The sequence below is a fragment of the Plectropomus leopardus genome, chromosome 2 (assembly GCF_008729295.1).
Source record: "Plectropomus leopardus isolate mb chromosome 2, YSFRI_Pleo_2.0, whole genome shotgun sequence".
Taxonomy (NCBI): Eukaryota; Metazoa; Chordata; class Actinopteri; order Perciformes; family Serranidae; genus Plectropomus; species Plectropomus leopardus.
The window spans coordinates 10,529,564-10,541,938 of record NC_056464.1 but is presented as its reverse complement, the minus strand read 5'-3'; the positions used below and the strand labels follow the sequence as shown (position 1 = coordinate 10,541,938).

Sequence of the window (12,375 nt, the reverse complement as noted above, 5' to 3'; positions counted from 1 at the left end):
CGCCTAGGGCACCAAATTGGGTAGAGCCGGCCTTGGCTTTAAGTATGTAAAAACTAAACTAGTCACATGATGTCACGTGAGCTATAGTCATATTGTATCTATTATCCTGCACACATATCCTCGGTCAGTTCATTTCAGTGGATAATTTTGCTCTCCGTAAAACGATCAACATGCCTCTGAGGTGAATAAGAGCCGCTCTCTGCTGAGAGGTTGCCTTGGTAACGTTTTAGGAAGCCGTTGGCATCTTCCCGGCCGCGCGTGGGCGCTGTCTCGAGCGCAGCTCCATCCTGTCCGGCAGCTCCGCTTGCTACGTCACCACATTCCACCGAATACGATGGCACAGCGTGTAAAAGCGTAAAGGTGGTCCCAGAAAACACTGCCAGAAACGTGTAAGTTGAATGAAAAGCTGACAAAATGTTTGTCTGTCTGTCAGAATCAGGCTCTGGTTCGCGGTAGTCACGCGCAGAAACGTCACAGTAGCAGCTGAGAGGCTTACTTGTTGCAGAGTCACTTGCATGTTTCTTTTGCCGGATGATGTGTCAGCCTGTGCTGTGGTGAAATCTGTGTTTAGACGCAAGATGAGGGAAGCGGCCGCCCTGCTCACACCCTGTGTGGTTCTCTGTCTCCTCCTGAGCTTCAGCCAGGCAGCCAGACAAGGACAGGACATGAGATGTGGAGGTATGTGGTCCATGTAAGCTTCACCGTTCAGGACACCAACACACACACCAGTCTTTAATGCGTATGTGTCCTCTCCCTGTGTCCCCGGCAGCCTGCAGGGCTCTGGTAGATGAGATGGAGTGGGCCATCTCCCAAATAGATCCAAAGAAAATGATCCAGACCGGATCCTTCAGGATCAACCCGGACGGCAGCCAGTCCATCAGAGAGGTGAGACAGCAGCAGGACAGCCACGTCGTGATGTGGCTGCACCACTTCACTACTACAACGCACAACCAAGCACTGCTGCACGTGTCATTTTCAGGCAATGTTTGTCTCATCAGCTTAACTTTCTCACTGTGATGAGATGCTACTACTAACCCAACTACTGACTATTTACACCTGCAGCAATAGTCAGCAATTTTGATGCAGAATTACTTTTTTATGTGTTTTTGTTTTTTTGGGGGGAGAAAATAATTTCAGCCATTCTCTGATTACAGATTCTCAAATTCATTTGTCTTATATGATAGTAAAGTTATCATGCTGGGTTGTTCCAGCATATTGTGATGGCCATTAGTGTTTCTAATGTTTTATAGACTAAACCGTTAATCAGTTAGTTGAGAAAATAATCTGCAGATAAATAAATAATGAAAATTATAATAGTAGCAGCTCTGATGATCATGATGTGACCATGATTTGGGCTGGGTATCACACATCAATACTTTCTGAGTGCTAACTGAATTATGTCTGTAACGCCATGTTTCAAAAACTGCCAAGTGCAGGACACTGTAATTCTTTGATCAGAATTCAGCTGATTATTATTTCTTTTGTTTATATGCTTCCAGAACTAAATATTTAATGTTTTCTTTCCACCAGTCTGAAAGACGACATGTTATGGAAGCAAAATAGCCCAAAATCTCAAAGTTGCTCAGTGCATGAAACAATGTTATCACCTGTAGCATCTCTCCTAATACTGAGTGAGCTATCTTCATAATTTCTCTGGATATATTAGATAATTATGGCTAAAGATATCAAATCACTGTGAAAGACTACTTAATGTCAATATTGTATCAATGTGATGAAGTTCATTTATGTCTCTGGCATTTAGTTTGACAAAAATGACCAGTGACAGAGGACATTATCCACATTGCTCACTTCTTTAACAAGTAAGATGTAGAAAATTCATTCATTGTTTCATTTAGATTCAGTTATAGGGTAGAGTTCAGGTTTGCAAATTTGGTCAAGATGGTGTTATAAAACAAATCTGATTTGGTATTGGGTTAAAGGTGAAGGTAAGTGGACTCATATGTCACCAGACTGTTTATTTAGCAGCAAATCTGGACCGTGTCATTTATTATTACTACGTGTGGCACCAACTGAAGGCACTGTCACATGAAGAGAAACCTCGCATCCTCTTTAATTCAGAGTGTTCGTGTTCTTTGACGCCACCAGGTCCCTCTGGCTCGCTCCGAGGGAAACCTCCTTGAGCTTATGGAGACCGTGTGTGAGAGGATGGCTGACTACGGCGAGCACACAGATTCTTCCACAAACAGGAAGTCCTACATTAGGGTAAAGTCTCGAACTGGCGAGGCCATGGACCTCTCAGAGGCCACGCTGGATTCAAGAGTTACAAGCAGTTTAAAATTTGCAGTGAGTACAAAATTCCACCAAATAGTCATTAAACACACCATCATATGTTTTAATGTCCTTGCATAATTGATAATAATATTTTTTTTACAACCCACGCCCCCCAGTCCTTTGATTTCTACTGTGAATTGTGCAGCTTGTGACAGTTTTTTATTTGTTTCTGCAGTGTGAAACAATTGTTGAGCAGCATGAAGATGAAGTCATTGAATTTTTCGCTCATGAGACAGAAAATGTCAAGGACAAACTCTGCAGCAAGAGGACAGGTAAATTGTTGACTCACTCAGCATGCCCCTTTTTTAATGCTTTAATGAGTTTTATACTCTTGTTATGTTGTTTTTGCTTTATTTGGATTTATTGTTGTCTTGTCATGTGTGCTCTGCAGACCTCTGTGACCACGCTCTGAAAATACCCCATGACGAACTTTGATGTCATCCAGCCATGGCTGTCGTCTCTCCTCAGCAGAAATGGAGACGTTAGGTGCTGTAATGTTTTCAGCTGTCTCTTATCACAGGTTTACGCCATGGCAATGGTGGAAGATGTAAACACATTTCTATGTAAGACAGTATAAAACCCACCTAAAAGTAAAAGGGTTATTCCTGTGATCTGTGACAATTTAAGGACTAGTTTGCCATTTTTTAGCCGTATCTCTTTCAACCATCTTGTCACTTGTACTGTCAGTTATTGTACTTTTTAATATTCTGTTTCATGTGAGGACACTTGTGCTGCCTTCAGATGTTCTGAAACAGAAAAAAACAGAAACTGTGAATCTGCAAAAGTGAAGTTATAGTTCCCAGCGCATAAAGGATTTCTTACAGGATTTCTTGTGTGTATACAAGTAGCATTCTTAATCAAGGCACAAGTAGAGAGAGAGCAGGCTGAAATTTGGTCAAGTGGTCCTTAAGTCCATTTTCGTTTACATTGATAAAGTCTCCCAAAGCCAGTAAGAAGTAAATTGATGTCATTTTTGTTTATTATCCATAGTGAGTGGACATTCACTACCAGCAATCAGTGTCATTTGAGTGTTGATTTGAAATTAGAATTTTGTTTTATTTTTTTGTTTACCAGTATTTTTTTACTCTGTCTGTGATCACAGGAATAACTTGTTTCAATTGAATATTTCCATTAGATTATACTTAAAAGTTAAAGGCACATTGTGTTAGATCAGAAATGAAGAGGATTTGAGTGGAATTAGTTTCACCGTTATCCACGTGACAATATGTGCCTTTATTGTTGAACAAATATTTCCCATGTAAGGTCACACTCTTAAAAACAGTTTCAAAGTGTACAGCTCTTGGTTGCCCATATACTTAAACACACACACACACACACACACACACACACACAAACTGAGGACTTTCATATTTGTCTGACTACAATGCATTGATTTGAAAAATGGTTGAAATGTTAATGTTATGAGGAGTTAATGTTAACATTGATAGTGTCTGAAAAGTTCTACTCTCCCACCACGCAGCTCTTTTTATCCAGAGCAGGAAAAAAATATATTTATACAGAACAAAGAAAAGAGTATAAAGTAAGTAGAAAATAGTTTATAGTTCCAGGAGCAGAAAAGAAAACCCCTCTTTTTGTGAAACACTACAAAAAAAAACACAATCACCTTTAATAATGATATTTAAAGCATTCTGTTTTTACTTCTGACCTTCAAGAGTTGAATTCTGTTTTCTTCAGTCTAGAATTACTGAAATCCAATGTAAGCCCACTAGAGTGTGCTGTAGTCCAAAATCTGATAGTTAAATCCAAATGAAAGAATCGTACTCAGCTGGAAAGTCTTCATGCTGTACTGTTGATGTAGAGTCAAAGTATTTTTGGTATTTGTTTATTTTTCAATGTATGAAAAAATGAAATTGTGAACATTCTTCCTTTCCTTTTTTTATATATAAATTTTTGTAAGTTCTCTGCACCTGTTTTGTCTCTAATCAATGGAAATACATTTCACATAAATTAACCTTCTAATTTCTGAACTTTTACTTATAGAGCATCAATCAGTTAAATCACTAAAATATTTCATATCGGTACATTTAAAATTTTTGCATGCAAGACTCATACCAAGGTGACAGATAATCATCACCGTTAATGAGCTTACATGTATTTTTGTTGTTCATTCTAATGGTTTTGATGTGTATGGGTTTCTACTGAATGATACACACACATTTTAAAGTACTTCATTCAATTTTGTTGGGGCATTCATGCTTAAAAAGTATTTCAACTCTGTTGCTCCATAGATGAGTATAAATGACTTTGTCTCTTGTTGCCTGTACTGATAGCATCACAATTTTATTATTTTATGAAATATCTGACAAAATTTTAAACACTGAAATATAGGCAGGAAGGCAACAAGTGGAATTAAATATTAGATAAGATACATTTAGTGGCTGTTCTGGAGCTTTATGTTGTATCACATGATCTTCAGTAAAGACTTTGTCCTGTGGTCACGAAATTGTGATTTTTTAAATTTAAATTTTCCTTAAAGGATACTTTACCCCAGAAATGATCACTGGTATGTCAGTTACTCAACCTGTGTTACGCTGAATTTGGGAAGAAACTGTTATTCTCATGCCTCCAAATCAATGAAAAATACATAAATGTTGGAGAAAATTGTTGATGAAATGATGTAAAAGGGGGCTGCATTTAAAGCACTCCACTGTTTTATTTACTTACAATAAAGAACAGTTGACTTTGGCCAAAAATATCACCACATCATGAAATCGCTCCAGATAATCAAATCTTTGATTACATCCACTTTTAGAATTCCATTACTACATATTTATCTTAAACACTCTACTCAATAGATACAGCAGATAGATAGATTTGGAGAAAAAGATCTGCTCTACAAGAATAGATTTGTCAAACAGAGATGGTCTGGATATATTAGAATTCCCTAATGTCAAAGTCCTACATTTCTACAACAGTAAATGCATTATTACTTATCCATCAAAAATAAAAGCTCTAAGAATACACTGAAACTAGAAAATATGTCAAATATCTGCTACAAAGTGTCATTGAGAAAATACTTCCATTCCTTATCAGCCACAATTCAAATGTAGATGCTATGTAGTTGTAAGATTTTCAATTAAACATAAGGGACCGATGTTCCTTGTTTATCCAGCTATTTCAGACTCACATTCAATCATCCCTTCATCTGAGGAAATGACGACCACCTCCTCATTTTCTTGGCTCTGTTTCAATCTTTTCCACATCTTTAGTTGTTATTTTTGCCACTTCAGCTGGGCACTCCTCACTCTGACTAGACTCATTTGTGACGCTCTCATCTCCATCATTATCTCCGTCTTCCTCGGTTGCAGTCTCATCTTTTACTTCAGTGAAGCAGCATCTCTCTCCCTCAGTGGTCTGAATCCCCTCGTCCCTACCTATCTTGCTTTCAGAGACAGCATCATGTGTTGTTTCCTCAACCTTGTCCTCATCTGCTACAATAACAGTGTCCCCCGAGCCATGGCTGCTGGTGCTGCTGCAGGACAGAGTGTCCTCTTCAGCATGTCCACTTCGCCCTTCTTGACACAGGCCCTGCTGGATTTGTCCCACCTCTACAGCCTCAGAGCTTCCTTCTAATGAAACCTCCTGTTGCCCCACTCTATCAAAGACTGCCCTCTCAGAGTTCATGCCCGCAACCACATCTGGGCAGCCCAAGTCCTCCCCTACACTCTCTGGATCCCAAAGCTCAATCACCTCCTCCTCTTCATTCTCAGAGTCAGGGGCTGTATGCTTCCTAATGCGATTAACCGCATCCCACAGGGACTTTGGATACTGGGGCTCATCTTTTAGGGGTGAGTCAGGGTCAACACCTCCATTTCCCTCTTGCAGAAGAGGAGTTGAAGAGCTAGAAGGCTGGACCGAATCAGTGCAAGAGGAAGATATGAACTGAAGGCATTCACAACAGCCCAGATGGAGAGGAGGAGGGACAGTTTCTGATATGTCAGCAGCAGGAGCAGCATCTTGATTCAGCGCTGTGGAACAGACTGAGTCCATTTCCAAAATTGGAACAAACTCAGCATCTGTCTTGTTCAATGCATGTGCTAGAGAGTTAGAGGGTAGAGTCTCAGGTTCGATGTTCTGCAAAATTTCAGCCTCTATTTGAGCTGAAGAGTCTGTAGCATTTTCTATGGATAGCGTCTGCCCCAAAAGACCTGCAGGGTCCTCATCTGCTTTTTTTTGAGAAAGGTCCTCAGTCGTATAACTCTCATTCACATAAGCATCCTTTTCCTGACCGTTATCAAATTGTTGCTGCAAAATGTTCAACTCTGTTTGACTTTGACTGTCAAGCAAGTTTTCTTGGGATATTGTCTTTTCCAAAACATCTGTAGGATCCTGGTTGACTTCTTTTTGTAGTGGCTCTTCAGTCATATAACTCTCTTTTGCACAAACAACATCCTCTGCTTGGACACATTCAAGTTGCTGTTGCAATATGTCAACCTCTATGGCACTTTCTTTGGATATTTTCAGTGTCTCTTCTATAATGTGATCTGTAGGATCCTTACTGGCTTCTTTAGTTTGTTGCTTATCAGTGACATTGCTCTCATTCACATAAGCGTCATCATCTGGTTGACCACTTTCAGATTTTTGCTGTGACACTAGCTCCTCTGTCATATCTTTGGCAGGGTCCTCAAGAGTGTCACCAGTCTCACTGATGATTAGCTGGCACTCTACACACTCTTCATCGTGGTCCTCAACACTGGAGACTGCTTCTGCAGTTTGATCTGATAAATCGGGAGGAGCAGGGCTTGGGGGATAGTCTGTATGGAGAGTTAAGTCAGTAGATCCAAGGGGAGGAGCTGATGGGGTGTGAGGCAGATATGAGGTTTCAGGGTGATGAACTAGGTTTTCTGGGGAATTTAGGGCAATCAACTCAGGATCAGGACCTTCCATGTCTGATTCTGAGATAAGCATGAGAGGTGTGAGATCGGAGGATGCGAGTGTGAGGGAAAGGGCAGGGTTTGGTGATTCACAATCTGGGAAGGGTAAAAGCAAAGAAGAGTGAAAGATGTGGGCTGGTGGACTTGGACATTGAGGGGGATTAAGAGAAGAGGTATCATTTTCTTCTTGCTCAGTTGTACCTTCTTCACTTGGGGGGTTAATTAGAGGATCCTCTGTAATTTCAATTTCAGGGAAAGGTTTAATGTCAGTTTCAATTTGGGAGTCAATTTCATGTGCTTCAGAAACCTGATCCTGAAATCCTGCAAAATCCCCACTGCCTCCACCTGCTGCCCCATCTCTGACATCGTCATACTCTATCAAACACTTGGCATCGTCAGTCTGGTCAACCTCTAACAGATTCTGTGTCTGTTCCTCTTCTCTTGTGTCCTCTTGAATTTCTTCAACTCTGTCATCAGTGTCATTACCTTTAACTGGAGAGGGTTCAACTTCCTGGTCCTGGACAAAAGAGTCAAGAAGTGATGTCGCATCTTCAAGTTGCTGCTCGGTAATACAGTCATGTAGAGGGATTCCTAGGATCCTTTCGGCACGCTCCTCCAACGTTTCTCTTTCAGAAACTGAAGATGAGGACATGCAAAGGGAAGAGATTTCACTTTCTTCCTTGGGTGCCTTTTGCTCCATTACATCCGAGTCTAGATCGGTCTCTGGACTTTCATTAATGTGAAAGTGGTCTGTTTCTGTGTTGTTGTCAGTTGTCACATCTTCGTTCAGCTGACTGTTTGCTTGGACAGTTTCAGGGGGGTCGGTCAATTGAATATCTAGTGGACTATGTTCAGTGTGTACATAGTAAACATGCTCTTTCTTGGGTGATGGAATCAACTCCATTTTAACAACAACACAGGTTGTGTCGATAACCAGTAGACCCTTGCTGTCCCCAGATTCTGTGTCTGTCTTGATGTCCAGTCTTCTTACTTCAACATCAATTGGATGAACTTTACCAGAGTCCAGAACATCTGATTCTCCTTCCTTGTTGTTTGCTTTCAAACATGTGGACAAACTTTCAACCCTGCTTGTGATACTTGGCTGCCTCCACAAAGGATATTTGACTGACACAGGCTGCTCTGACTGAGAAACTTGTCTCCCAAATGCAGAATCAGCATCATTTGTTTTCTTTTCTGGGGAAATGTCTGTCTGTGCTTTGTTTGATAGATAATCCTCAAGCATCTCACTTTCTACACTGGTTGGTGTCTCCTTCTGTTTGGCTTCGGCGTTTCTGGCATCAGAGGTACTTGACTGCTCTGTGAGTGTTTGTGCTCTGAAGTCTACCTCATCTGCAAGTTTGTGTGTTTGAATAACGCCACTATCATCTCTTAGACCTTTAGAAACACCTCCCAATTCTGTGTTTTGGGTATTTGTTTGTGAGGTACAAAGAGGCAAAGATGAGGTTTCTGTTGTGCCTGCTATTCGAGACACCAAGCAGAATATGGTCATCCCACCTGCCTTTTTGTTTAATCTGAACTTCCTTCCCTCAATGACTTTTGAGGATGGTTCCACGTTTATCTTTTTATTCTCAATTGCTTGTAACACTTGTGGTTGTTGCAGAGACAGCATACCCTCAAGCTGTATGCGTGTTTCCTGGACACTCAAAGGACTTCTTGCCTGTAAAGCATCTGTTTCCTGCCTGCTGTGCTTTAGTCCCTCGAGCTCTGGGAAGCTTTTTTGGTTCCCATCTGGTTCCTTCTCTCCTTTTCTGTGATCCCTCAGATCTACACAGACATCCTGCTTCCTTAGTGTTGGCTGTGACCAGTAGGTTTGTCTCTTACCTTCCTGCTCCCAACTGGTGTCAAGGTGGTGCAATACAGGTGAACTTTTATGTGGGATGTCATACGGAGGAGGAGCAATATAGCCAGGAGGTTGGCTGAACATCCTGCGCTGGTAGCTGGCCTTTTCTTTCACGTCCAACACGTGGCTTGTGTCAGTGGCAGGAGTTTGTGATGGATAATAGGTCGGAGCTTGCTGTCTGCTCCCTCTATCCCACAGTCCTGACTCTCTGATGCCTGCAGATTGTCTGGCTTGTTGCAGAGCTGCCACTCGAGGATCTGTCCCCGTCCTACTGTCCCTCTCTGGAGCTCTGCTGCTCTCCAGCAGCCCCTGAGAGGCACCCCTCAACTCTGCCTCTATACGTCTCCTCCTTGGCAGTGAATGGCTGTATCGAGCTGCCCAAGCCTCCAGCTCTCGATAGCTACTGTCACTCCTCTTAGCAGAAGCTTCCCTGTTGTAGCGGCCAGGACCGCAGGGCTCCCACCTCCTCTGCCATCCCTCTCTCAGAAATCCTCTCTCATATTCTTTTGCTGCCCGCTGAGCAGCTGTCCACTCTCTGTCTCTGGCGTCATGGGGCTGATAGTCTCTCAGGTCCTGGTGCTGCTGAGCATGACGGTCTAGAATAAAAGGGAAGTGAGAAGAAGTAGGGGCGGTCAGTTCTTGGTCTGTCCAGTTAGTGTACTCCTGCGGAGCCCCTCCTGTTCTTGATCCTGGTACAGTCCAGTAACTGGACTCCCTGCCTGGATCTTGCTGCTCACCGTAGTACAGTGGATAATGGGGAACCTGATGTCGGTCATGGTAACTAGGGGTGAAATGGTGGAAATTGTGTAAGTAAATTCAAATAATATCAGCAAAGCCATCTTTCACAACACCTGTAATATCTTCATATGTGTTTTAGAAATATTTATCATGTCAAGAGGCTCCTTTTGATATCACTTTATTGAATCAATATCCCAGCTGGCAACCAACGTCTTTCCACGGTGATATTTGGTTGAATTTAGTCAGGATGTCAGATGCCACCATCAGTTGAGGTAGAATATGAGGACAGATGCAATGATATTTTTTTGGTTTTAAGTCGTCTCATTAAGTAACCAAAATCCATCGTCTTCCAAACATCTCATGCCGATGTCATCTTGACATATAATACTAACAATTAGTCGCAAGGTATGGAAAACAAAACCCAACATCTGCAAAACGCCATAATGTTTAACATCCACACAACATGAAAATCTAACGTCATTACACATTTAAAATATTGTCTACCTGATTTTCATTCCTGCCAATCTGATAAAAAAAAATCTGCGCAACATAAGAGCCCACCATCTTTCTGACATTACTTTGTCGTTCGGTGCCAGCAGGGATGGTCCAATGCTGATATCCAACAAGTGAAATAATGTTTTGCTAGAAGTTTCTCATAATTATAGCAGCAATCTCTAGATGTCAAGACTTATGTGCAGTAACTTTGCAGTAAAGTTTAAGTTTGTCAAACATCAAACAACAAACAACAAAATGGCAACAAACTCTATCATCCAGTTATTACAATAATTGAAAAAGTCATCATATAACTCACTTATGTGTACAATTTCTTCCAGGAACAGTACCAAATTTAGAGTATAGAGGCGTCTGCCCCTGATTCTCGGGCCAGAACTCCATTGTTTGGTCTGATACACAGATCTGAAATCTGAAAAAAAAAAAAAAATATATTCAGCTGTTTCAGAATGTTCTTAACAACTCTTTATCTTAGACAAATTCTCGCCTGCAATGTACTGTATATACTGTTACAAAAATGTGGCGACGTACCTTTAATTGCTGTTTTCAGATTATTGTCCACACCGCACATGAGGTGATATGAGGTCTAATGACGTCCAAACGGGACAACTTGTTTTAAAAGGACGATGGTTTGCAGTCCCCCTCCTACTCCACACACACACACGCACACACACCAACACACACACACACACACACACACACACACACACACACACACACACACACACACTCCACTGTAGCCCATCCTCTCATCCAGCCAACACGCCCAGTTCAAATACCACTGAGGAATTTTTTAATCAGGTTTTTGGATATAAACAACTCTCATGTGGTTGCCACTAAAGTTTTATGCTTAAAACTGCTTCAGGTGAAAAAGGCTTAGTGACAACATTGTATAAGAATAGATAACTTTGCAGTCAGGCTTAGTATTAGAAAAGAATATTTCACACCATAATCACAGGTATGTCACTGCTCACACAGCTGCACATGCTACTTTTCAGGGGGAAAAAATGAGAATTTAAAAACTAACAATCCTTTCTAAGTGGAAAATTTATGAAAAATGGATTGGATGGTTTCCTATCACCTCAAATTGCACCACTTTTTCAATGCACGTTTTTCATAACTAATGATCACAGATGACGACAAAATCAACAAACTGCACTTTGCATGACACTCGCGTGGGAGGTGCTTGGCGTGATGGCGAGCAGACTCTGCATGGCAGATAGGGATCTGTTGTTTTGTCGGCTGAATTGTAGCAGAGGGAGAGACAGGCAGCGGACGGGTTGTTTCCCTTTCTTTGAAACTCTCCAGCGTAACAAACAGGCTTTCCTTCTCTGAACAGAAAGTCTGTACATCAGCAGAGAGCAGGAGAGAGGGGATGAAGTATGTACAGACAGCAGGCTGCAGGGAGGCAGGCAATCTGTTGATGTTGACAGAATAGTTGGGGATGAGATGAACTTTGTTTTGGATTTTCTATATCTCAATAAAAACAATATTGGTTTAGATTTCAACAGCACATACACTGAAATGCAAATCTTTCCACATCCAGTTTATTCTGCGTTATTATTACTAAAATTTCAGGTGAGAGTAAGATTCACATGACAAAAGTGGTGTATATTTCAATACATTGGACCCAGCTTTCTGATTTGTGTCTATCCAGACTGAGCTGATGTAAAACTGCTTGGAAGACAGAAATGTGAATAATCATCACAATGACAGTATGACAACAATTAAGTAGACCTGGATATGATGATGATGTTTAATGCGTGACTCAATCACCTTTTGTAAAGGGAGGAGTGGTGTTCATTTCATATAAAGCCTTTGAAAAGTGTTTTAATTATAACATTATATATTTGTGACTACATGAGCAAGAACAACAAAATCCTTAGGTATTATTTATTAGGTTTAACACCTAAACTCAATGAAACTGCTTCATCAGGATCGTGTAGGTGTGGTTAGATCAGATACTGTATTTATGACAGTGGTTCATTAAGTTTATTGACAATACAACGGTCCCAAAGACGTCATCACATTTTAATCCAAATGTAGCTGAACCCTGACTGGTGCTTGCAGGATAAAATG

The 12,375-nt window shown here is 41.1% G+C and overlaps 1 protein-coding gene across 2 annotated transcripts; it reads left to right on the top strand.

The window, feature by feature from the left end:
* The first annotated feature begins 323 nt into the window (after window positions 1-323).
* Window positions 324-4,201, top strand: cnpy2 (canopy FGF signaling regulator 2). Of its 2 annotated transcripts, XM_042500528.1 has the most exons (6): window positions 324-389; window positions 572-678; window positions 770-885; window positions 2,107-2,304; window positions 2,468-2,564; window positions 2,684-4,201. In XM_042500528.1, the coding sequence occupies exons 2-6, from the start codon at window positions 579-581 to the stop codon at window positions 2,725-2,727; spliced, it is 555 nt and encodes a 184-aa protein (XP_042356462.1). In that variant the 5' UTR covers window positions 324-389; window positions 572-578; the 3' UTR covers window positions 2,728-4,201. The 2 variants fall into 2 exon arrangements, with proteins under 2 accessions (XP_042356462.1, XP_042356452.1); XM_042500518.1 differs by lacking the exon at window positions 324-389 and having other exon boundaries at window positions 403-678.
* The last annotated feature ends 8,174 nt before the right edge of the window (window positions 4,202-12,375 follow it).